General features: G+C 37.3%; 1 protein-coding gene across 1 annotated transcript in view; it reads left to right on the top strand.

Annotated features, from left to right (window-relative positions):
- TTC29 (tetratricopeptide repeat domain 29) overlaps positions 1 to 24553 on the top strand; it is a 260172-nt gene that overhangs the window by 72480 nt on the left and 163139 nt on the right. Inside the window, exon 6 of the mRNA XM_068542081.1 lies at positions 2121 to 2206. Coding sequence (XP_068398182.1) covers positions 2121 to 2206 — 86 coding nt within the window. The remainder of the gene's footprint in view (positions 1 to 2120; positions 2207 to 24553) is intronic.

Raw genomic sequence — 24553 nt, 5'->3', positions numbered from 1 at the left:
ATATTTCTCTAAAATATAAACTTCCCAAGGACAGGGAATTTGTCTGGTTAATGTACTGATGTATCCCAAGTGCTTGGAGCTGTGCCTGGTACAGAGTAGGTCCTCAGTAAGTACTCATTGAATAAATAAATGAGTGAATATGTTTTAGCCAAATAACAAAAGGAAGTTTTAGGGCACATTTTAATAAAACATTTGAGTTACTCCAAAGAACATCATCTCTGTCCATTATTCCACCTGTGACGACTTCCTCTTTAGATTCTCTAGTAAACATACTAGTGTAAGAATGAACAATATAGTCTCAAAAATAAAAACATGATTTTTTAAGATAAATGATTATTGACTTGGATAGCAAGGCCAATATAAATTTAACCCACTCAAATAAACAACACAGTATAAATAATATTTTACCCTTTTTTTCTCTTGTATTTGTGTTACTCAGCTTTAATAATGCTGACATCTTCCTCCATTATTTTATTGCTTTCACTTTAACTTTGTCTCAATTAGTAAGCAGGAAAAATTCTTATACTTAAATCCTATTTTAAAACTAATATTTGGTGTGATCTGACTATTTGAGTTAGCTGCTTCAAAATCTTTCTATCAATAGGGGTAGATTTCTTTTTTCTTCTCCCCTTTGCTGGACTGCCCTTTACATAAAGTTAGATACAAATGACGATACTCTATCCAAGCATGAGGTTGTTAGTGCTTTAACGTGGTTACACCATTTAACACAGAAAGTACAAGTTACAAATAGTCAACCTTTGATTATCTAAGAGGCAACTTCCCACCATAGTCTCTTCCTTCTACCCCTTCTTCCCCTTCCCTAGTCCCACCCTTCTCCCCAGTACTCATAAACCCATAACAGAGAAAAAGTGAGGGCCCAGCTGAGTTATGAGTTCAAATTCCCCAGACTGAATCGCTAGCACCATCAACTCTGCTGAAGTGAGATCTTGAGGGTATAATTCTTTGCAATTGATGAAATTGCTAGAGAAGAAAAAAACTACTGTCACTGACATTTGCCAACCTGTTTCTTCATAGTCTTCCAATTGAGCCACTGCTTCACGAGAAGTAATTGAGTGATTACTGAGAGTGAGTGCAGCGTAGAGAATTGCTAGCTCCTGTGGAAATCCATCATGGTGGGAATGCAGAGTTCAGAAATCTAAGGATGCTTACTTTCCAAACATCAAAAATGAGGGTGGATCTGTCAGCATTTGCATTACCCAGGAGTTAGGTAGCATTAAAAGCCAAAGACTTACAAAAGTAGAAAAAGGATAGTATTCCATTTTAAAATAAGAACCTCTAATGATTCTTGCAAGTATATTAGATTTATGTGTTCAATTTAGTACATTAAATGTAAATAAATTATGTATTTATTAGATGGTATGATGTATGTCTTGTTGAACCATGTGTTACACGTTTACACATTTTGCTTTTGGAAAGAAAAATTTGATAACTCCTGGAATAAAGCACATTATGCAGAAATTAGAAAGGCTAAATTCCTTGTGAAAAGATGGTGAAAAGCATTTACCAGTCATTAGCAAGGAAAAAATGTGTTTGGATTTCAAAATATGAATGGAATTTTATACCAAGAAACCAAGCTCTGGCAGTCCTTCTCACCCAGGTTTTAACCAATAGCTTTAAAATTGAACCTAATCAAGACAATAATTCCTTAATCTGCTAATTATCTGCCCTATTAGAGACTTAGCTGAATGCCAGTCTGTGTGTGTGTGTTTGTCTGTGCACCATGTAAGGCTGATACTCTTTATCAATTATTTCACGTACGTAGTCGCAGCTATGATGAATGACTATAGGTTTTACATGGTGGACCGGTATGGAATTTATATATGAATGTCAAAATGCTAATACTGGGTTTTGTTTGTGGAGGGAAACTCCTCATAATTATATTGCTAATGCACGTTACTCACTTATATCTGTGACCCAGGTAAATTGTATTAACATCAGCCTTTTTGATGAGTACACAGTTAGGTTTCAAAGATTGTTGATATAAATCTGTATACTTTGTTATAATAACTTTCTACTCTCTTAAAAAGCAAAGATTCTGTTTGTTGTAATAAACCAATTTCTGTAATACATTAATGATTTTTTCTACATTTTCGTTTTAGGAAATGACAAAAAGATGGAAGAAGAAGCTTCCTATTACTTGGGCTTAGCTCACTTGGCTGCTGGAGAGTATGAAACAGCATTAGCAGTAAGTTCAAGTTGACTTTTAATTACTACCACTTTTTATTTTTATTTTATTATATTTGTTCTATATTTTTTTTATTTTTTGTTGTTATAAGGCCAACAGAAATGGGGTGGGCCGGGTGTCAGTGTACCTATTTATAGAGACTAAAGCAGAATAGCACTATTCTAGAAGCATTAAAAATTGGTTTTATTGATGAAAGTTAAATATATGGAGTAATGGGACCCTCCACTCCTATATCACCAAGGACAAGAGGAAATGGGTTTAAATGACAGCAAAAAGTAAATATTAAAAAAAAAAATTACAGCAAACATAATATGATCTGAGAAAGTTTTCTTAGAAAAAACTGTAGTTAGTAAGCAATAGATTGAATTGCATTGCAGTGCACCTTTCCTTTGTGTGTGGGGAGTGGGAGAAGGAGGGCTGCAAAGGTGGAAGGCATTGCTAGTGCCAATCTGAGAAGTAGCCTGCTTCAGGATAAAAATCAGTGTTTGCCTATTTTATGACCAGGCTTGGTGTGTTTGACTAAAAAACCCAAAAAACAAAATGTCAAGAGCTATCTTTTCTGTATTAAAACTGAAATCATTTTTCTTTCATTCTTCTCTTACCTCTAATATATTTCAACTGTGACTTCTTATTGAATTTCACATACATCTCATGTAATAATCCTATTCGATATGAAGTATTGGCTTTATTTTTCAGCTTTGAGGAGCTCTTGTTGGCTCTTTTAGATATTCATGCTAAACAGCATTCCTGTGATTGTGCTAAATATTTTTCTCTATCATCCTTAAAATTGGGTTTAATCGTAAGAGACTTGGGTTTTCCTAGTTGACCCTTCTACTTAATATTTTTTAGTTAATGACATGCACACAGCAAGGCTGTTGTGTTCCAGGTACTTTGAGGAACACAGAGGCCAACAAGATGCACACTTCCCTTTTGGAGCTAATTTAATGAGGGGGACCAACTTGTAAACAACTATAATTCAAAGCAGGATGAACAGGGGTTTTCTGAGTTCAGAGGTAAGAGTAGTTAGTTTCAACACTGAAGATCAGGAAGGTTGCACAGAAGAGCTTTTGAGGGGCAGGATTTATACAGGCAGAAAGCGTGAGAGTCGAGGATGATAGCATATGAGACACACACACACTCCCACACACTCAGTATGATCATAGTCAGTGGGTTTGAGAAGCAATGAATTGTCATGTACAAGATAGGATACAGTAGGAGATCAAGTTGGAAAATTAGGTGAAAATTAGCTTATAGATTCTCTCTTTCTCTCTCTCTATCACATGGCAGGCACATGGCAAAATAAATTCAAACAATACAATAGGGTTTACAGTGAAAAATAGATCTTCCTTCCGTCCCTGTACTCAGTCTCAAAGGCAAATACAGTTACAAGTTTCTGGTTTATCCTTCCAAAAATATTCATAGATATGCCTGGCATATAGGTGCATATATATATGTGTGTCCTTTTTGTTGTTTACAAAATGGTAACGTTTTATACACACTGTTCTGTCCCCTGAGTTAACTTCCTCCATACTAATGTATATATAGACATGCCTCATTTTAAAAGGGACTCATAGTATCCCATGGTATAGTTGTACTTTAATGGATTTAACTATCTCCTATTGGTGGGCATTTAGGTTATTTCCAATCAGTTTTGTTTCACAAAGGGTATAGCAGTGAATAGCTTTGTGCCAAAGTGAGAGAAGATCTACAGAATAAATTCCTAAGGGTGGAAATGCTGGTTCAGAGAGGAGAGGAGATGAATTTAAAGATAAATTTATTTTTATTTCTAATCTTCCCTTCAAAGAAGCTTAACAAGTTTATTGTCAAACAACAATAAATGAAGGTGCCTGCTTCCTCAGGAGCTATGTATATCTTTAGGAAATTAGACATATGTATTAACACATGTTGTGAATATTTTTCCAGGCCACTGTTTTTTGGCCTTATTATGAAATTCTTCCATCCTGAACTTTTAGATATGTGTGTGGCCAAATTTATCAATTTTTTCTTGTATGACTTCTGGACATTCTTAGAAAGGCTGTACTCATTCTAAGTACAGCCTTTCTAAGAATTAGGAATTCATCGTAATTCCAAGATTATACTTTTTAATCTTTTGGAGGGTTGGAGGGTCTTGAATGCTTTGTTGGAATGTGAAGCTCATTTTTTAAGCAATGTGGAATGTTTGGTGACTTTGATGAGGCTGGTGGCATGATCTCATTCATTTACTGACAACTGTTTATTGAGCACCTTCTAAGTGACAGACAACATGCCAGGCATGATGAATCTGATCTATAGTTTTGGAAGATAACAGTAGTGGTGTAGGATAGTCTAGTAATGAATGTATTTAAGAAGCAGCATTTGGCATCCAAGTGACAAATTTCTTGATACTGTTACTCCTTTCAGAAAAGTATTGAAATTATTTTTCTGGAGGTCAGGAAACCATAAATCAAATGTGAAGCTCGCATTCGTATTAACTGTGTGACCTTGGACAAATCCCTTAAATTCTCTAAGTCTCAATTGCCTCAACTAATAAGTATATTTACTTTTTGGGGGGTTGAATGGTGGCCTTAAAAAGATATGTCCACTTTCTAATCCCTGGAATCTATGAATTTTACCATATTTAGAAAAAAGGTCTTTGCAGATGTAATTAAGTTAAGGCTCTTGAGATGAGGTGATCATTGTGCTGGATTTTCTGGCTGGGCTCTAAATCCAGTGACAGGGTCCTTATAAGAAAAAGGCAGAAGGAGGTTTGAAACAGACAGAAGACAAGAAGACATGCCCACAGAGGACAAGTCCCTGTGAAGATGGTGGTAGAGATTGAAGTCGCAGTGCCACAAGTCAAGGGATGCCTGGAGCAACCAGAAGCTTGAAGAGGCAGGAAGGATCCCTCCCCGTAAGAACATGGTCCTGCCAACCCTTTGATTTCAGATTGCTAGGCTTCAAAACTGTGAAAGAATCCATTCCTTTATTTTTTTTTTAACATCTTTATTGGAGTATAATTGCTTTACATTGTTGTGTTAGTTTCTACTGTATAATGAAGTGAATCAGCTATACATATACATATATCCCCATATCCCCTCCCTCTTGTGTCTCCCTCCCACCCTCCCTATCCCACCCTTCTAGCTGGTCACAAAGCACCGAGCTGATCTCCCTGTGCTATGCGGCTACTTCCCACTAGCTATCTATTCTACATTTGGTAGTGTACATATGTCCATGCCACTCTCTCACTTCTTCCCAGCTTACCCTTCCGCCTCCCCGTGTCCACAAGTCCATTCCCTATGTCTGCGTCTTTATTCCTGTCCTGCCCCTAGGTTCTTCAGAATCTTTTTTTTTTTTTTTAGATTCCATATATATGTGATAGCATACGGTATTTGTTTTTCTCTTTCTGACTTACTTCACTCTGTATGACAGACTCTAGGTCCATCCCCCTCATTACCAATAACTCAATTTCATTTCTTTTTATGGCTGAGGAATATTCCATTGTATATATGTGCCACATCTTATTTATCCATTCATCTGTCGATGGACACTTAGGTTGCTTTCATTTCCTGGCTATTGTAAATAGTGCTGCAATGAACATTGTGGTACATGACTCTTTTTGAATTATGGCTTTCTCAGAGTATATGCCCAGTAGTGGGATTCTGGGTTATATGGTAGTTCTATTTTTAGTTTTTTAAGGAATCTCCATACTGTTCTCCATGGTGGCTGTATCAATTTACATTCTGACTATAAGACACTGATGAAAGAAATTAAAGATGATACAAACAGATGGAGAGATATACCATGTTCTTGGTTCAGAAGAATCAACACTGTGAAAATGACTACACTACCCAAAGCAATCTACAGATTCAGTGCAATCCCTATCAAACTACCAATGGCATTTTTCACAGAACTAAAACAGAAAATTGCACAGTTTGTATAGAAACAAAAAAGACCCCGAATAGTCAAAGGAATCTTGAGAAAGCAAAACGGAGCTGGAGGAATCAGGCTCCTGGACTTCAGACTATACTACAAAGCTACAGTAATCAAGACCATATGGTACTGGCACAAAAAAACAGAAATATAGATCAATGGAACAGGATAGAAAGCCCAGAGATAAACCCACACACATATGGTCACTTTATCTTTGATAAAGGAGGCAAGAATATACAATGGAGAAAAGACAGCCTCTTCAATAAGTGGTGCTTGGAAAACTGGACAGCTACATGTAAGAGAATGAAATTAGAACACTCCCTAACACCATACACAAAAATAAACTCAAAATGGATTAAAGACCTAGATGTAAGACCAGACACTATCAAACTCTTAGAGGAAAACATAGGCAGACTCTATGACATAAATCACAGCAAGATCCTTTTTGACCCACCTCCTAGAGAAAGGGAAATAAAAACAAAAATAAACAATGGGACCTAATGAAACTTAAAAGCACAGCAAAGGAAACCATAAACAAGATGAAAAGACAACCCTCAGAATAGGAGAAAATATTTGCAAACAAAACAACTGACAAAGGATTAATCTCCAAAATATACAAGCAGCTCATGCAACTCAATATCAAAAAAACAAACAACCCAATCCAAAAATGGGCAGAAGACCTAAATAGACATTTCTCTGAAGAAGATATACAGATTGCCAACAAACACATGAAAGGATGCTCAACATCACTAATCATTAGAGAAATGCAAATCAAAACTACAATGAGGTATCACCTCACACCGGTCAGAATGGCCATCATCAAAAATTCTACAAACAATAAATGCTGGAGAGGATGTGGAGAAAAGGGAACTCTCTTGCATTCCTTTATTTTTGAGCCATTTAGTTTGCCTTGTTACTTCAGTCCTAGGAAGCTAATACATAGGATGATTAGAAAAGACAATTTATATCAAGTTTTAAAAGAGTGCCTGCCTGGTATATAATAAACTTTTGACATTTAGTAGCTTTTATTATTTTTACACTAATCAACTAAGTCTCTGGGCTTTAGTAGTAGTAGTGAATATGGAAGGAAATAGATTCAGAAGTTCTGGGGGACTTGGAATTAGATTAAATCTGGGAGGTGAGGGAGACAGTGGCGTGCAGATGGGCCTAGGTTCCTGGCTGTAGAGCTGCATGGCCTCTGGTGGGGGTTGCCACAGGACGCCCAGCCTTGGGGGGAAATGAGGAGTTCAGTTTTGAATATGTTGAGTTTGAGGAGTTTTTGAGATAGCCAAGGAGAGATCTATAGACAGTGGTATATGTGGGCCTGGAGCTCAAGAGGAGGTCTGGATTGAAGATGCTGTGTAAATTTGAGGCTGTATAAATTTGCAAGTTTTCAGCATATTGAAGTTGTTGAGTGGAGGAGATTTCCTAGAGACAGTTAATGATGAATGAAAAAGTTCTAGGGCCAAGCTGGGAGAAGGAGGTGCCAAGGAGATTAAGCAGTGTCTCTGGAGAGGTAGCAGGAAAACCAGGAATAGATGATGGCATATAAGCCAAGGAAACCAGCGTGTCTAAAGGATAGAAGTGAGCACATTCCTTCTGTCTCCTATCCCGGTTTGGGACTGGAATGAGAGAGCTCCTTGCAGATATTTCCAGTAAGATCTCAACCCCCTCACCCAGGCATGTACCTCACTGAGAGTCAAGGTTAGTTCATTCTTGTCATGTAACTCTCCAGCCAGGGCGGAGTCTTTGGAAAACCAGGCAGGTCAGCTCACTGCTACTGTCAAGAGTAACCTGTGTGGTTGGGAAGAACCAGGGACTTGCTTGAGGCAGAATATTGTTACCTTCTTGGAACACAGCTCACCCAGAACTGAGAATTTGCAGGAATCGAGCATAAGATTTGAGCCAGTCCCACGGGCAGAGCTGCAGCGCCAATGAAGAATCTGTTGTCAGGTCTGGATACAAGATGCTAAGAGCAAACTCGAAAAGGCATCAGATTCACAGCTGGAAAACAGGAGGCAGGAAACAGGTACCAGGGAATCACCAGAGAATGGGAATTTGGGGCTGGGATGTGGCTGGGTGGAGAATGGACACTGAACAGTTGTACCTGATTCGGGGCATGAAGGTCTTCCAGCTGGGGATGATTTTAGAGGGCAGCGTGTTTTTGCTGTTGCACTGAAATTAGTTCCCACAAAACCTGACATCTTGCTTTGATTTCAGATAGATGACCGCATCTTTTCATTCTCTCTAGTATCTTACTTTAGCCACGTTTCCCTCCTTCCTTTCAGATATAAAAGGACATTCTTCAGACTTGAGTTTCAATCCCCTTTCAGTTTTTTTTTTACATTTATTTTATTGAAGTACAGTTGATACACAATGTTGTGTTAATTTCTGCTGAACAGCAAAGTGACTCAGTTATACATATATATACATTCTTTTTCATATTCTTTTCCATTATGGTTTATCACAGGATATTGAATAGAGTTCTCTGTGCCTTTTCACTTTTTTCTTTCTGGACTTGGTGAAGGTGATCGTATAACCTAGTGATCTATTTTCTATTTTCAAACTACAGCCTGTCTTTCCTTCTGCAGCTGCTCTCCGTCTGAAGGCATGGCTTCTAGTTTACAAGATATCTATTGGAAACCCACACCTTATTTAGTGAATGTATTGTAAAAAAAGAATTACATGATCAATTAATAGATAAGATTGATTCCCTGATTGCTTGATTAGGTATCTGCCTGGTTATCTAACCACAAGGTAAATATTCAACACATAAAAAAAGAATTTTTCTTTTGAAATCCTTTTTTATCCTACTTTCCCACCCTGTGTAGTATTACCAACACTATCTTCATCTGTTCTAAAGCATCCATGGTGTTTCTGTCACACTGTAGTTCTGGAGGGCAGTAAGAATGCCCTGAAATCAACTTCGTCATGTGGGAACCAGCTTGAGAAAGTGTCCAGTTAGATTTAACATTGCCTTTTCACATTCAGTCTATCTCATCATCAATTCTGTACACTGTTTTTATTCTCTCACTTGTATTTTAAGTTTATAATTTGGAATATTTTCAGATTTTCAGTATCTTGACCCTAGATTCAAGCACTACCTCTAACAAATTTCTTCTCCCTTCCGGTAATGTTGTTCATCTGTTTAAAGATTTTTACGTGATTTTTTCAAAGAATCTTGGCTTAGAGAAACCTGTCACAAGTAAATATCCCTAATGAATGGTTCTGATGATCTGAAACAGAAGGGACTCTGAAATTTTGCTAATGTATCTCAATTTTAAAACTTTAATTTATTAATAAATGATTAATACATGTAATAGAAGACTATGTTGACAAGTATATGAATAAGGTTTGGTCATCCATTCTTTGCTGACCAAGCATTCTTTACTGAATGACGGACTAGCACTAAACTAAAAACAAATAATGGATTTATTTAGGGCTGAAATACCTACTAATGAGAAAAGGGCATTTGGTGAAGAGAAGTGATAGTTCCTGTAATAAACCTGTGCAGCAGGTCACAGAGACGCTGACATTTAAAGAGGAGAAAGCTACCCACGTATATCAATCAGGTGCTGAGGAAAGAAGTAGTAATTCCCTTTGGCCATCATCAATTTCCACCTGAAAATGTTCCAAGTAGAGTAAATTCTGAATTTTAGAAAGTAAATGTATCTTATGAAGTCCTAAGATTTCAAAGAGAAAAATATTTTACCAAAAATCACATTCAAGGCATTATGCAAAGTTGGCCCAGCTCCCACAATCGAATATTGCAACCATAAAGTTATTTTAAGAAAAAGGATGGTCCTATCGTAGTAAATTGTTTTCATGCACGAATTTTCTTTCTCTCTAAATACTCTATTCCACTTCCTAATCTTAGGAACATCAACTTTACTTTGTCTTCGGTACATTCAGTGAGTTATTTGCTTCCCATTGTTTAGTGATAATGTAGCCTATCAAAAATTATACTGTGAAAGAAAAATTCACCATATTGATATTTCATTTGCTTTTGTAGTACAAAATTCTTGTCCTAGTATTTAATTATTCCATATACAAAACAGTAGCTCTTTGTATGTTTGGAGACATGTCAGCATCTTTATAATAACTTAGAATGCTTCTAATATTGGTGTTAGCTTGTATGCATGGTTAACCCAAATCTCTAGCCTCATCAGCAGCATCCCATAGGAAAATGCATGTAAACGATATAGCAGAAAAAAATAGTTACACTAATATTCTAGCAACTAGCAGATTGTAGATAAATATTAACAATGGAGGGTATGGGTCATATTTGTAAAATGATATATTCTTATGTTTTCACTAATTGTAATTAAATTTTAGTTATTCTTTTAACTCAATAGATGCAAACAAAGACAAAGCTATTATATATCAGCAGGCAATTTTTTTGTTTTGTTTTGTTTTAAACATCTTTATTGAAGTATAATTGCTTTACAATGGTGTATTAGTTTCTGCTTTATAACAAAGTGAATCAGTTATACATATACATATGTTCCCATATCTCTTCCCTCTTGCATCTCCCTCCCTCCCACCCTCCCCATCCCACCCCTCTAGGTGGTCACAAAGCACCAAGCTGATCTCCCTGTGCTATGCGGCTGCTTCCCACTAGCTATCTATTTTACATTTGGTAGTGTATATATGTCCATGACACTCTCTCACCCTGTCACATTTCACCCCTCCCCCTCCCCATATCCTCAAGTCCATTCTCTAGTAGGTCTGTGTCTTTATTCCCGTCTTGCCACTAGGTTCTTCATGGCCTTTTTTTTTTCTTTCCCCTTAGATTCCATATATATGTGTTAACGTACTGTATTTGTTTTTCTCTTTCTGACTTACTTCACTCTGTATGACAGACTCTAACTCCATCCACCTCATTACAAATACCTCCATTTCATTTCTCTTTATGGCTGAGTAATATTCCATTGTATATATGTGCCACATCTTCTTTATCCATTCATCCAATGATGGACTTTTTAACAAAGGATGATTTATTTGATTTGTAATGTTTAAGGCACAGAAAGTTTGGGGATTCTTACAGTTGTTTCCATTTAGTTTTTTCTGTGTTCAACTTGATACCTTCTCCCTTAAAAGTCACTCCATCCTTGATGACAGTGGGTTCTTCATCTAAATGGTAATCTAGCTGACACACACATGCCTTGGCAGATTCTACGGTAACATACATAAAACAAATTTTCCTTTTGGTCACTTTTATAAGTGAAGATTTTTATCTACCATGAAACCATGATGCAACCCGAATAAATGTGAGTTCTTCATGGCTCTCTTGGTGGAATACCATATTAAAAGGAAAACATCCACCAAGCTAAAAGAAAAGTAATATCAATTCCTCCTTACTTGTCCTCAAAGAACAAGAGGTAAAGTTCTTAACTCACAGTAACATCTTTTAGACTCTTCTCTCCTTCCATTTAAAATTTTTTTTCAATTTTTCCTTCTCTAGATATCCTGAAGCCTGTATCTTCATGTCACTCTCTGGACCCCAAAGTTCCTTCCTGTGTTCCACTCACACATGGTTAATCACCCCTCTCCCTTCCCTCTCTCATCTGCCTGCTTTTCTCTCTCACATCAAGAAATTGTGCCTCTTCAACAGACACATGAAAAGATGCTCAACATCGCTAATTATTAGAGAAATGCAAATCAAAACTATAATAACGTATACCTCATACCGGTCAGAATGGCCATCATTAAAAAGTCTACCAATAACAAATGCTGGAGAAGGTGTGGAGAAAAGGGAACCCTCATACACCACTGGTGGGAAAGTAAATTGGTGTAGCCACTATGGAAAACAGTATGGAGGTTCCTCAAAAAACTCAAAGTAGAGTTGCCATATGATCCAACAATCCCACTCCTGGGCATATATCTAGAGAAAACTCTAATTCGAAAACATACATGCACCCCAAAGTTCATAGCAGCACTATTTACAATAAGCCAAGACATGGAAACAACCTAAATGTCCATGGACAGATGAATGGATAAAGAAGATGTGGTATATATATATATACAATGGAACACTACTGAGCCATAAAAAAGAATGAACTAATGCCATTTGCAGCAACATGGATCGACCTAGAGATTATCATACTAACTGAAGTAAGTCAGACAGAGAAAGACAGATACCATATGATATCACTTATATGTGGAATCTGAAATATGATGCAAATGAACCTATCTATGAAACAGAAACAGACTCACAGACATTGAGAACAGACTTGTGGTTGCCAAGGGGGAGGTGGAGTGGGGGAGGGATGGATTGGGAGTTTGGTATTAGCAGATGCAAACTATTATATATAGAATGGGCAAACAACAAAGTCCTACGGTATAGTACAGGGAAATATATTCATAGTTTCCTGTGATTAACCATAAGGGGAAAGAATATGAAAAGAATGTATATGTATATATGTATAACTGAATCACTTTGCTATACAGTAGAAATTAACACAACATTGTAAATTACTATACTTTAATAAAATAAATTAAAAAGAAAAAGAAATTGTGGTTCTTTTTAGCAGGCTCGTTTCTACTTCTTCTATCCCTACTCTTTCCCCCTAAAATTCTAACTCTCATATGCATAGTAGAGGCCCAGTATGGGGGGCTGGTTTGGGGGAGGAAGGAGGAGTGGGCCAGGCCAGAACTAGTAGCTGGGAAAGGAAAGGAAACAAATACTCCTGCAGGAATTGCTTTTGATTCTCTTGCTCTTTATGTGACACATTGTTGAAAACTATATGTGAAAAGAAATGTTAAAAAAAAAAAAAAAAGAGAGAGAACTGGAAAGAAAGTGAAGAAGCCAAGGGCCAAGGCAAAGGAGAGATGGAGAAAGAGGTGCTCTGAGGCTCTATCTTCATTTAGGTCTTTGGTGCATTCATTCACATGCTTCAACTCTGCAAAGTTCTGCACATTTGCAGTATAGGATGATATGATAAATCTTTCTGATGGACCATACCTACTAATGTACATAGTCTGAATCAGTTTGTCTACAGGAGCAATTGCTTCTTCAATCTGCCTTTCACCCTTTCCTATCTTCTTTCAGCTCTGTGTACTAGACTGTGAGAAGTTTGGGACCAGTTTAATAGGGTATCATAATATTTAGTTAGAGTTGCCTGGGTGGATACAATGCTCACATCTGTTACCAAATCTGTGATTCTTAGAAGTCTGCATGAAGTAAAGGCAGTAAATGCTAGCATTCTTCAGATAAGGAACTCTCAATTGCTTTTTAGAGAGTATATTTAACAACTCTTTGAAAAGAGAGGACAATGTGAAATGGTTAAGATGGTGGACTTTAAAATCAGCTGATGGAGGATGGAATCCCAGCTCTGCTATCACCTCACCATATGACATTACATAAGCAAAGTGATGTTTCTGAGCATTAATTTCTTCATCTGTAAAATGGGAATAATACTGCTCCCTAACTCAGCACAGCTCTGTGAAAATTAAGTGAGAAAACGTGTGTAAAGTTTGTGGCATAAAGTCTAACATATAGAAAACTGTGACTATTATATTACCATTAATATGCATAAAATAACTAGTTTCCAAAGTGCTAGATGGTCAAACATCTACAAAAATCACAATTTCTGGTTTTTGCTCTAGGCCCAAGTATTCCCAAACCAACAGTTAACATAGGATAAAATGTTAAATGTGTAGGTGAAAGTCTTTAAAAAGCTGTTGGAAGTAGGATTTTATTTAGAAAGTATGTTACATGATAAAGATCGTCTTTATGTAATATAGTTCAAGTGTACATAGCAATATCTCTCTAATTGTTTTTTTTTATTGAAGTATAGTTGATTTCTTATACAATGTTTCAGGTGTACCAGCAAAGTGATTCACATATATATTTATGAATATGTATTTATTCTTTATATATATATATATTTTTTTTCTTTTCCAGATTCTTTTCCATTATAGGTTATTACAAGATGTTAAATATAGTTCCCTGTGCTACACAGTAGGTCCCTGTTGTTCACCTATTTTATATATAGTAGTATCTGTTAATGCCAAATTCCTAATTTATGCCCCCCTTTCCCCTTTTGTAACCATTAGTTTGTTTTCTATGTCTGTGAGTCTATTTCTGTTTTGTAAATGAGTTCATTTGTATCATTTTTTTTTTTTTTTTTAGATTTCACATATAAGTGATATCTCTAATTGTTAAGCGGTTAAATATTTGAACTGACAGTAGGTTTTGAACTGTAGTCTTTATATGGAAGGTAACGACGGTGTAGAAAGAGCATGTGAGAGTTGAGGTTAGAAGAGATGAATCTTAGTCCTGTCTGCCACATACGGGCTGCTGACCTTAGCTTAGTCACTTAACTTCTTGGAGGCTCAGTTTCATTTGTAAAATAAGGATGACGATGGCAGCTTCACTATATCTTTGTGAAAATCAAAAGAAATAAAAGTATGTTTACACTTTAGTCTATCAACAGTTTTCAGATGTAAGGTACCATTATTACTACAGGCTATGATATAATTAGCACTGAACAATGACAGCAGTGATACTCTAGTAGGTACCATTTACTGAGTATCTATTGAAAGCTCCTGCTTTGTACTTATTTTTTTCTTAACTGTAACTCACTAAATGTATCATATGTAAATTACAGAGTGCTTACATTTATCTTTGTAGTGGCACATATTTTTCTAATGGAAATATAATAAACCGACATTTTATGGAAAACTTTTTATTAATTTATCAATAACTTTTCCTTGAGTTAAAAAAGGCATTTATCCAAAAAAATAAAAGAAGAAATTTGAGTCATTTCTTAATTTAAAGATCAGAGCTCTTCACTGTCCATTAAATAGAAGTTGTCTTTACTTGCAATTAGAAATCATTACCTAAAATTGACCCTTCTGTTCCTGTTTAATGGCCTGTTTAATGGCCTGAGTGTCTGAGAGGAGCTCAGATGCTGGCACAGAGGAAGCATGGCCTCCTCCTCCCAGAGGACCTCTGGTTATCATTATACAAAACATGCAGACAGTCCTGTGTGCAGCCAGTGCGCCTCCTGGTCCCGTGTAGTTCATCACCAGCTTGGGAAGCATGCTACAGAGGGCTCGCCGTGCAGCTTGAGACGGTTCAGGTGTAAGCTCAGGGGTCTCAGCAGTCATTTTGCTGCTTTACATCAGAGTTTTTATCCGCCTTATCCTTTTGCCCCGTGACCCACCTCAAGCAGCCTCCTTCTCGGGAATCTAAAGGAGCAGCTGTTCCGTATCCCATTTCCCCCGGTTGTTGCCGTGCAGACCTCTTTCTATTCAGCATCGTAGACCCTCCACACACACCCCAACCACTATCCAAATAGCACTTCCTTCATTTTCATTCCATACATTTTGCTAAGTAGAGAAATGTTCAAAATATCCGTTATCTGACAAGCAAAAAAAGGTCATAGGATTAGAAAAAACACTGATATAAGAAGGAAATAGTCATATTTCCTAATTTTAAAAAATGGATCTATTTCCAAATCATAGAATTCTATTACTCCAAATTATTAAGCAATAACTTACAGCATGGTATGTGTGTATTCCACATCTGATCTTATTTAATACCTTTTGAACAGTTAGCCTTATTTGGAAAATAGTATTTTAAGTAGTTCATTAAAAATGCGTTTTAATAATTTGGAGATTATGAAAACATAAAATGTTTTACTAATAATTTTGCTACTGTTATCTCTGTATTTAAAGTCATGACCTTTCTAAAGCATTAAAACAGATAACAGAGTAACAAGTTAATAAAAATTTCTGTAGCAAAGACCGCAGACTAGAATCTTAGTAAATTAAATTTTAATTTTAATTTTAAAATTTCCCCGTTAATGGGGAGCTAACTCTACTTAAACCCTTTTTTTTTTTTTTTTTTTTTTTTTTAGGTTTCCTAATGGTTCTTTTTCTTTACAATGTTACAGCTTAGGAAAATAGCATGTGTGTTATTGTGTTTTTCTTCTTTTTAAATGATGAATACATAATGGTATCTCTCATAGAAATTACAGTATTTGTCACTTAAATGACAAAAGCATTACAGAAAAATTTAAAAACTCAAGAAAAAATAAAAGTCTGTATTTTTAAAAGCAGTAATCTGTATGGCAAAATTTACAAGTTGTGGACTTTCACGGAAATGAAAAGATGTTTTATGTCAGGAAAGAAAGTTCATGGCCTAAATGAATATAAACACTGATTTTCTAGTAATAAAATTTATTTATTTATTTTTTAAATGTGAAAGCTGGTTTTAAATTCCCTTGAGATCTAGAATACTACTTTAACCAAAACTTTCTGAATATTATTATTATTTCTTGTAAAAAAAAAAAAGTGCTGCTAGAGTAGCTCTTTACAAAGCTGCTGAAATTTTTGTTTCCAGTCATTTTAAGAAATAGTGCAAAAATTTCAGATATCTGCTTTGAGAGAAAATGAAGAGAAGGATAATTATTTCCATTTGGTTCATTCTAAAGAGGGTGAACTTCAAGACTCTGAAAATTGAGACTCTAATCAACTATCCCGAATAGTGACATATGGAACATAATGTATGTAGACTCCTTAAAGTTCAAGGCCTAGCATATGAAAATGTTCTTTGGAGCAATAAAGCAACCTGCATGGTTCATCACAAGACTAATTGTATGACAGACCTAGGGGCAACGGCACAGCTGTTAGCAAACGTTGATCCAGAGGCCCGCAAAGAAGAGGCATCACACCTGCAAGAAGCCGGGGATGATTATAGGATTAGATGGGTTAAACAACAGTCCTGTGCAGATCATACTTCATCATTATAAATTGAGCCAAATTATATATTTTTCCTCTACAACATGGGAGGGGTAACTTCAGAAAGAAAAATGTCGTTCAACATCTTAAAACTTATCCAAAGTATTCTCAAATGTATCTGCAGTGTAGATAGTTTCTTGATCTTCAATTAACAGCTATATTGACTTATAGAGATTATCAGTATAATTAGTGCTCAATAAAAACAATGTATACTAGACTCTAAAAAATAGCATTAATCCTATGCTACTAATATTCAATCTATATACTTAAAAATATTTAAAAACTATTTTACCCAGTAATTTCAACTTTCTCCCTAAATAAACATGTAAAAGTTTAGTTAATAACTAATAAAAATCGACTTGTTGAAGATTAAATCACCGTTTTTTTCATGCATGTCTTCTTTTGACCCTCTATTTTTTTTTTTTTTTTCTAAATGATAATGCTGATGGCCAGGGATAGAGAAAGAGAAGGAAGATAATTAAGAAACTAACCAACCCACAAAATGATGTTCAGTTCCTGAATAACCGAGGGTTGATTACATAGATGTATGTAACAGCTTTCGTTTGTGAGCGCTTCAAGGGAGAAGGTTAACATTCTTTCACATAAAAGCGTGACTTAGAGGCAAAAAATTAGAAGGTCAAATAGTATCAAATTCTGGCAAGGATGTGAAACAGCAGGAACTATGGTTAGAGGTGGAGTCTGGTTCAGAGTGATGGGTGGGGGACAGTCAGTGGATAATTACCCTGTGGTGCCAGCCCCACTCCACAGAGAAACTCTTCAGTGACACGTTACAGAGGGCCTTTGAGTGGAAAGGGAATAAAAGAGGGAGGGAGAAGGGAGAAAAAAATTTATTAAAAACAATCGAGAGGGAGTGCACAAATCAGTAGTGTGCCCTGCTCTAAAGAGTGTGGCTAAATTGATTCTATGTGCTAGAGTTTCATAATAAATAATCACATAAAGTAACAGTCACAAAATGCTTTTGATTGCAGCCTGAATGTGTCTCATGGTTCTTGCTCAAATAGATATTTGAGATATTTAGATGTGTTTTTTTTTACAAAGCTTACAAAGAGTTCTTTGAGTTTCTGGTGGACATTTTTGCATTACTATTCAACTAACCATCTTGATGTTTTGATTTGGGTTCCCCAGTAGCAGACTCTGAGACATGGTTTTGAGTACAGGTTGTTTATCTGGGAGAGGTTCCACAAGCAGGAGCATCAAGCCAAAGAAGGAGGCCACAGAAGGTGTGTTGCCGCCAATGGAGCTCCGTCCTGCTGGCACACTCTGGGAAACAGATCAGTTATCCCAATGGAGGAACAAGGGAGCTGGTGTATTTATCCACCAATTCCCAGCCTCTGTTGCTTGAGAGCTGCTTCCAGGGACACATTCTCTGGCAATTCCAGTTTACCATGAGCCCAGCCATCTGACAGAAAGTTCCAGGTGCTGCCTCAGCAGCCTTTGGCTGCAGAGATTACAGGAGCGGCACTGACAGTGTCAGCTACACCCGTGCAAATCATTTGATTTCTAAGCTTCCTTTTCCATCCCATAAAATGGGATGATATATTTGCTGTGAGGATTAAATGAGACAAGATAGTAATGTGCTTGGCACTTAGTAAGCATTCAATAAATGGTAGCTTTGTTCTGTTTTAAGAACACTCACAATTTTGCATATCTTTTGACTCAGGAATTACTCATTTCAGAATTTATCTAAAGGAAATAATTATTAATGTATACAAATATTTAGCTGTAATATTGTTTGTATAATTATTAATATATTCAGAGATTCAGCTATAACTTTTATATACAATGTTATGTGTTGTTTATAATGGGAAAAAATCCAGAAGCAAAGTAAATGTACAATAGCAAATTAATTAAACATTGTTGAGTATCCTGACACAAAAAATAAATATTTTATAACAATAAAAGCAATATCAATATATTAAATAAAATATCAGGATACAATACAATGTACATTATGACTGTACTTATATGTTTATATACACACATATACATATGTATATATGAAAATACTAGAAACACCAAATTGTTTTCAGTGATTGTGGAAGCTGGAATAACGGATGATTTTAATTTTCTATTTTGGAGGGAGTGATGGATCTGTATTCCTCAAAATTTCTAACAATTAACATATATTGATTTTTTAATAAGAAAAAGTAAGCTATTATTTTTTCCATTCCATTAAAATTTAAAGACTTTAATTAATGTCTTCAGTAGGTTTTATATAGACTGTTTTCATAGTAAAAATCTTCTACACAGGATTGATCATAGCAGTTAGTCATTTCTGCAGCTCATCTTATCCCAGAACATTAGAGAAAGTTATTAAATGCTTGACAACTAATAAAGGACACATAAAGATGACCTGATAAAGTGAAAAGACAATCATATAAATTATAAAGCAAAAACAATAAAATAGGGAGAAAAATACAGCCCTATGCCTTTTGGTATCCTGATTAAATCTGGCCAAAGTCCATGTAAACAAGAATAGTAACTACTATGTTGATGATGGACTATTTTATTTGTTTATTTATTTATTGAAGTGTAGTTGATTTACAGTGTTGTGTTAGTTTCAGGTGTACAGCAGAGTGAATCAGTTATACATATATATGTGCATGTATCTATTCTTTTTCAGATTCTTTTCCATTATAGGTTATTACAGGATATTGAATATAGTTCCCTGTGCCATACAATAGGACCTTGTGTTTATCTATTTTATATATAGTGATGATTTGTTTTAATCTTCAGTTTGGTGCACATTTTTGAATAACAGATCTGAGCCATTTCCTCATGCTCAAGTAGATTCTTATTATGCTGCAAGACTGCATTGTCTGTACAGGAAATAGGCACCTAACACATACTTGTGCCATACTTTAACAGGAACCAAGAGCTAGAGGAGCAACAGGGAAACTTTGTCTTATTTGGAGATGGAGGCAAAGACATTTGAATTGAACTTTTCAAGGTAAAGGGCAGCTGTCCCCTCAGTGGAGAGGAGACAACACAAGTGAAGGCCTGGGAGGGCCGAAAATGCGTTCCAGTCACACTGGGGTGTCGAACTCGGGTGGTGGTGGTGTAGCTCCTAATAGACACATTTGACAGACATTTCACAACTTTACAATTTTTCTGGCTGGGTAGATGAAAGTAAGGAGACAGGATGGAGACCAAGATGAATCTGGAGTTTTTTGTTCAAGTAATCCAAAGTACAATGGTACTGTTAACTGAGATAAAGCCACAGGAGGAGAAGCAACTACACAGAGGAATTTTTAATAGCGATTTGGAGGACATCTGTTGTCTCTGTCTTCCCAGAGCATCACACCATTCCCACCTCCACCTTTCTGCGGGCTACGGTCTTGTTTCTAATGTTGGGTTACAGATATAACCACCACCATTACATCTCACCCCAGCGAATCTCTAGGAGAGGGTCCTGAAATGAGCTAAGCCAATCAGATTGCTTACCTGGTAATTTTGTTTTTTTAAATCAGAGCCAGTCCTCTGTGGTGAGCCTGGGAGCTTCTAGAGCCCTGGAGGATGGTGCGCTGAGAGAATAAAGCTAATACACAGAGGAAAAACCAAGATAAGAAATGGAGAGAACAATTCCTAGTGGCATTTGAGTCCCTAGTTTCCCCTTTGGCCTAAATTAGATTGGGGTGGTTTTTGTCCCATGAAATCAAATGAGCCCTAACTGATAGACCAGCATCATCCTGAACAATAACAACTGATGTGTCTTTGTGTGTTATGTGTCTAGAACTGCACCCAATCTTATTATTTATATGCTTTATCTCATTTAATACTCACAAGAACCCTAAGAGGCAGATATTACTAGTATTTTCTATTTACTCCCGTTTCATAGATGAAGAAGGCTGAGACTTAGACTAAGTGACCTCCGCATGGAGATCACGAAGCTAGCAAACGCAGAGCCAAGACTGACTGAGGAGTCAGCTATGCCTCTAATTGCTAATGCTGTTGCAACTGACGAAGTCGTCAGTAAGATGATTTTAAACTCCTTTGTTAAGTCTCATCATAAATTTCTCATGTACATTTTAAAAAATATTCTCCTCTGTTCTGCTTAATGAACTACTTATTGGCATAAATAACACTTTGTTATTCTTGTCCAGTAGAAATTATTATGGAATAACACTTGATGCCTAAAAAGAAAAATCACCTCCCTGCTGCCGGGCCAGTTCAGAATCAGCACAGAATTGGGGGAAGAGAGTGAGAGGGCACAGGACGTGGGAGTGTCAAGTGGCATCAGGCTAGGAGTGACCCACTGCTTTGTAGCTTCTCCGGAGAAAGAGACGCCAGGAATTCTCACCTCTCATTTTCATCTCCCATCTCCCTCTTACGCTCCATTGGCATAGATAATGGCGTACCATGGATTCCTCGTTGGTTATGACTTAACTGCTTAGCTGGATTTGCCTTGTTTTCTCTGGATGTTTTGCTGACAATGAACTGTGTAGCAGCGCTAGAGTTAATACATCTGTAAAAAGAAAAAAAAAAGTAGTAGAGTTCTTTTTCAAAAGCGTGTGTTCAACACATTATTCCTGTGACCCCTGGTCTCTTCTTGCTAGTGATACAGATTTGCTATCTACCAGCAACTCTTAGTAAATGCAAGGGAAAGAGCATAAAAAGTATCATTTGTTAGATTTTCAGTTGAAAAATCTGGTAGAACAGAATGTTTGTAATTTTTGGATAAAATAAAATAGGGGGAGGGAGATAGGTCCTTCCTGTAGATTTCAAATCTCTCTGTTACTGTCTTAACCATTATCACAGTATGATGTCGTGGTTAAGAGCACGGCCCCTGGAGTCACATCGCCTGATTCCAAATCCTGGTCCTGCCACTTCTAATTCTGTGACCTTGGGTGAGTTACTTAACCTCTCTTGTGCCTCCGTTTCTCACTTGCAGCATAAGGATTATGTTAGTACCAGTTAGGTGCTAATAGGTACACATAGGGTGGTTGTGAAGGTTGAATAGGTTAATATGTAGAAAGTACTTAGATCTATGCCTGGCATACTGTACTCCCTCAATAAATGCTGGTGAATAGTATGGAATAGTAAAAGAATGATTTGCTGGGTTAGTGCAAGGATTATGTTATTCCTGCTGCCACCGCTGACTTACCAGGTCATAGACAAATCTCTTAGCATCCCACTTTGTAAAATGAAGACGATATTTATTAATATAGCATGTAGCTGAAAATTCCAATGGAATAGTAAAGGGATAATGGTTTATTGGTCCTTATTATTGTACTGCAAATGATTTAACTATAGCTTTTTCCTAAATTTAATTAAACATATTCATTTTCCCTGTGAGCTTATATTAGCTTACAGCAGAGTGACTGTTTATGATGTTCATTTTATATGTTATAATATCACAGATATTACCAAAATAAACCTTTTCACTTTAAAATATTATGTAAATAATTATTGATGTTTGTCACAAGCTTGCAAAGCAAAAATTACTTTTTAATTGTTTATTGTAGTAGATTATGTGGGAATGGAAAAGTACTGTCCAGGCAATCATTATGATCTTCAAAATTGGTTTTGAAAGTACTAGAGAGACCACCAAACTGGGAGTCAGACATGCTGAGTTCTAGTTGTGGTTTTGTTAACAAGCTCTTTGGCCTTGGACGAGTCATTAAACCTTGTTCAGTTTCCTTAACAACATTGTTGCAGGACACCATTGTTATAATCTCGGTTGACAGTAGGACAGGTGGTACCAAAAGGAACCAGAACTCGGAGCCCGGTCTGCATGGTGGCAGACTGCAGGCAGCATCGTGGCACTGAGGTGGGAGAGAGGACCAGATAAAAGTGCTGTCTCTGAAATCAGATGGCTTGGGTCCAAGTCTTTCCTTGATCACTTACCACTTATATGACCTTGGCCCAGTGGCTTCACCTCTATGTGCCTCAGTTTTCTCACCTTTAAAAAAAATGTAATAATAATAATAATGCCTACCTGTGGGTGTCAGGGAGATTAAATTAGTTAATATGTGTAGTCTTAAGAACAATCTATGACTTACTCATTCAGCAAACAGTTTTGGAGCACCTATTGCCAAATCCTGCTCTAGACACTTGGAATACATCAACAGCAAAACAGACAAAGACCTTTGTCCTCATGCAGCTTCCATCCCATTGGAGAAAGACGGACAACGAAGATGAAACATAATGAACAACTGAGTTATGACAGCAGTTGATAGTTTGTTAGACAATCATAAGCGATAGAGAAATAAAGAAAAAAAAATACAAAGGAATGATTCAGGAATGCCAAAGCAAGTGGTGGGTGGGAGGAATTTTAAACAGATGATCAGAGAAGGAAGGCCTTGTCGAGAAGTTGACATTTGCTGGAAGACTGGAAGCAGATGAGAGAGTTAGTCATGCAGGTGAGGGAAGTACATTCCAAGCAGGGGTGATGGTCAAGGTCAAAGCCCCGAGGCAGCAATGTGCCTCAGAGGCTTGGGGCCTGGGAGGCTGAGAAGAAACAAAAGGAGAACAAAGTAATAGGAGCCGAAGTTGGAGAGATGAGGGGCGGGATCACGGAAGGCATCCCATTATAATGGGATGTGTTTTTTGTCTGGGTGAAAAGGGGGTCATGCAGGCAGAGGAATGACATAAGAAATACTCGTGCTATCATCAGTTATTATCATTAGGCCATGTGGTGAAAAAAGTAGCAGCTGGTAATAGGCAAAGCTGAAACCAGACCAGCATGAGGTTAACGTCTAGAACATCGGACACCAGGCAGTGGGTAGCCCTGTAGGTAAGTGGAGAGTACCTTCTGGGAAAGGCACCAGGAGGCAGTAAGCTGTGAGGTCTCCGTCAGCACAGCCACCCTCAGGGTTACCCGGCAGTAGGCATATCACAGTGCTCTAGAAGAAAACAAGTAGGATTCGAAGTCCAATAAACCCAGTCCAGATCCTTTCTCCTCCTCCAACTCTAGGACTGTGGGTACCAGAGAGAGTTACTCAGCCTCTCTGCGCTTAGTGTTTCTCGTTTGTGCAATGGGAATGCTAATATTTATCTCAAAGAGCTCTGTGAAGAGTAAATGTTCCAAGAATATAAAACACTCCGCACAGGTAGTTTTTGCTCAATTAATGGTAGTGACCGCCATTGGCAAGTGACAAGCACCAAGTCACAGGGACTGGGGTTCAGGAATGGGACTTGTGGTGGGGGCACATTGATGGTGGGAAGGTAGGTCTCCAGACTCACAGTAAGTAGGGACCCAACCACGTACCAAGTACCAAGACAGAGATTCAAGCAAGAAGAATAAGACAGGAATGCAGCTCCAAAGGCTGGGATACATGTTGGGGCCTTGATCTCAAGGCACCCAGCAAGAGCCTGGTCACTTTTTTTTTTTAATTTATTTATTTAATTTATTTATTTTTGGCTGCATTGGGTCTTCGTTGTTGTGCACGGGCTTTCTCTAGTTGCGGTGAGCGGGGGCTACTCTTTGCTGCGGTGTGCGGGCTTCTCATTGCGGTGGCTTCTCTTGTTGCCGAGCATGGGCTCTAGGCATGCGGGCTCAGTAGTTGTGGCACGTGGGCTCAGTAGTTGTGGCTGGCGGGCTCTGGAGCGCAGGCTTGGTAGTTGTGGCGCACGGGCTTAGCTGCTCCGTGGCATGTGGGATCTTCCCAGACCAGGGCTCGAACCCTCGTCCCCTGCATTGGCAGGCGGATTCTTAACCACTGCGCC

This window comes from Eschrichtius robustus, chromosome 4 (genome assembly GCF_028021215.1).
Source record: "Eschrichtius robustus isolate mEscRob2 chromosome 4, mEscRob2.pri, whole genome shotgun sequence".
Taxonomy (NCBI): domain Eukaryota; kingdom Metazoa; phylum Chordata; class Mammalia; order Artiodactyla; family Eschrichtiidae; genus Eschrichtius; species Eschrichtius robustus.
Note: the sequence above shows the minus strand (reverse complement) of the source record. Positions and strands in the feature narration are given on the sequence as shown.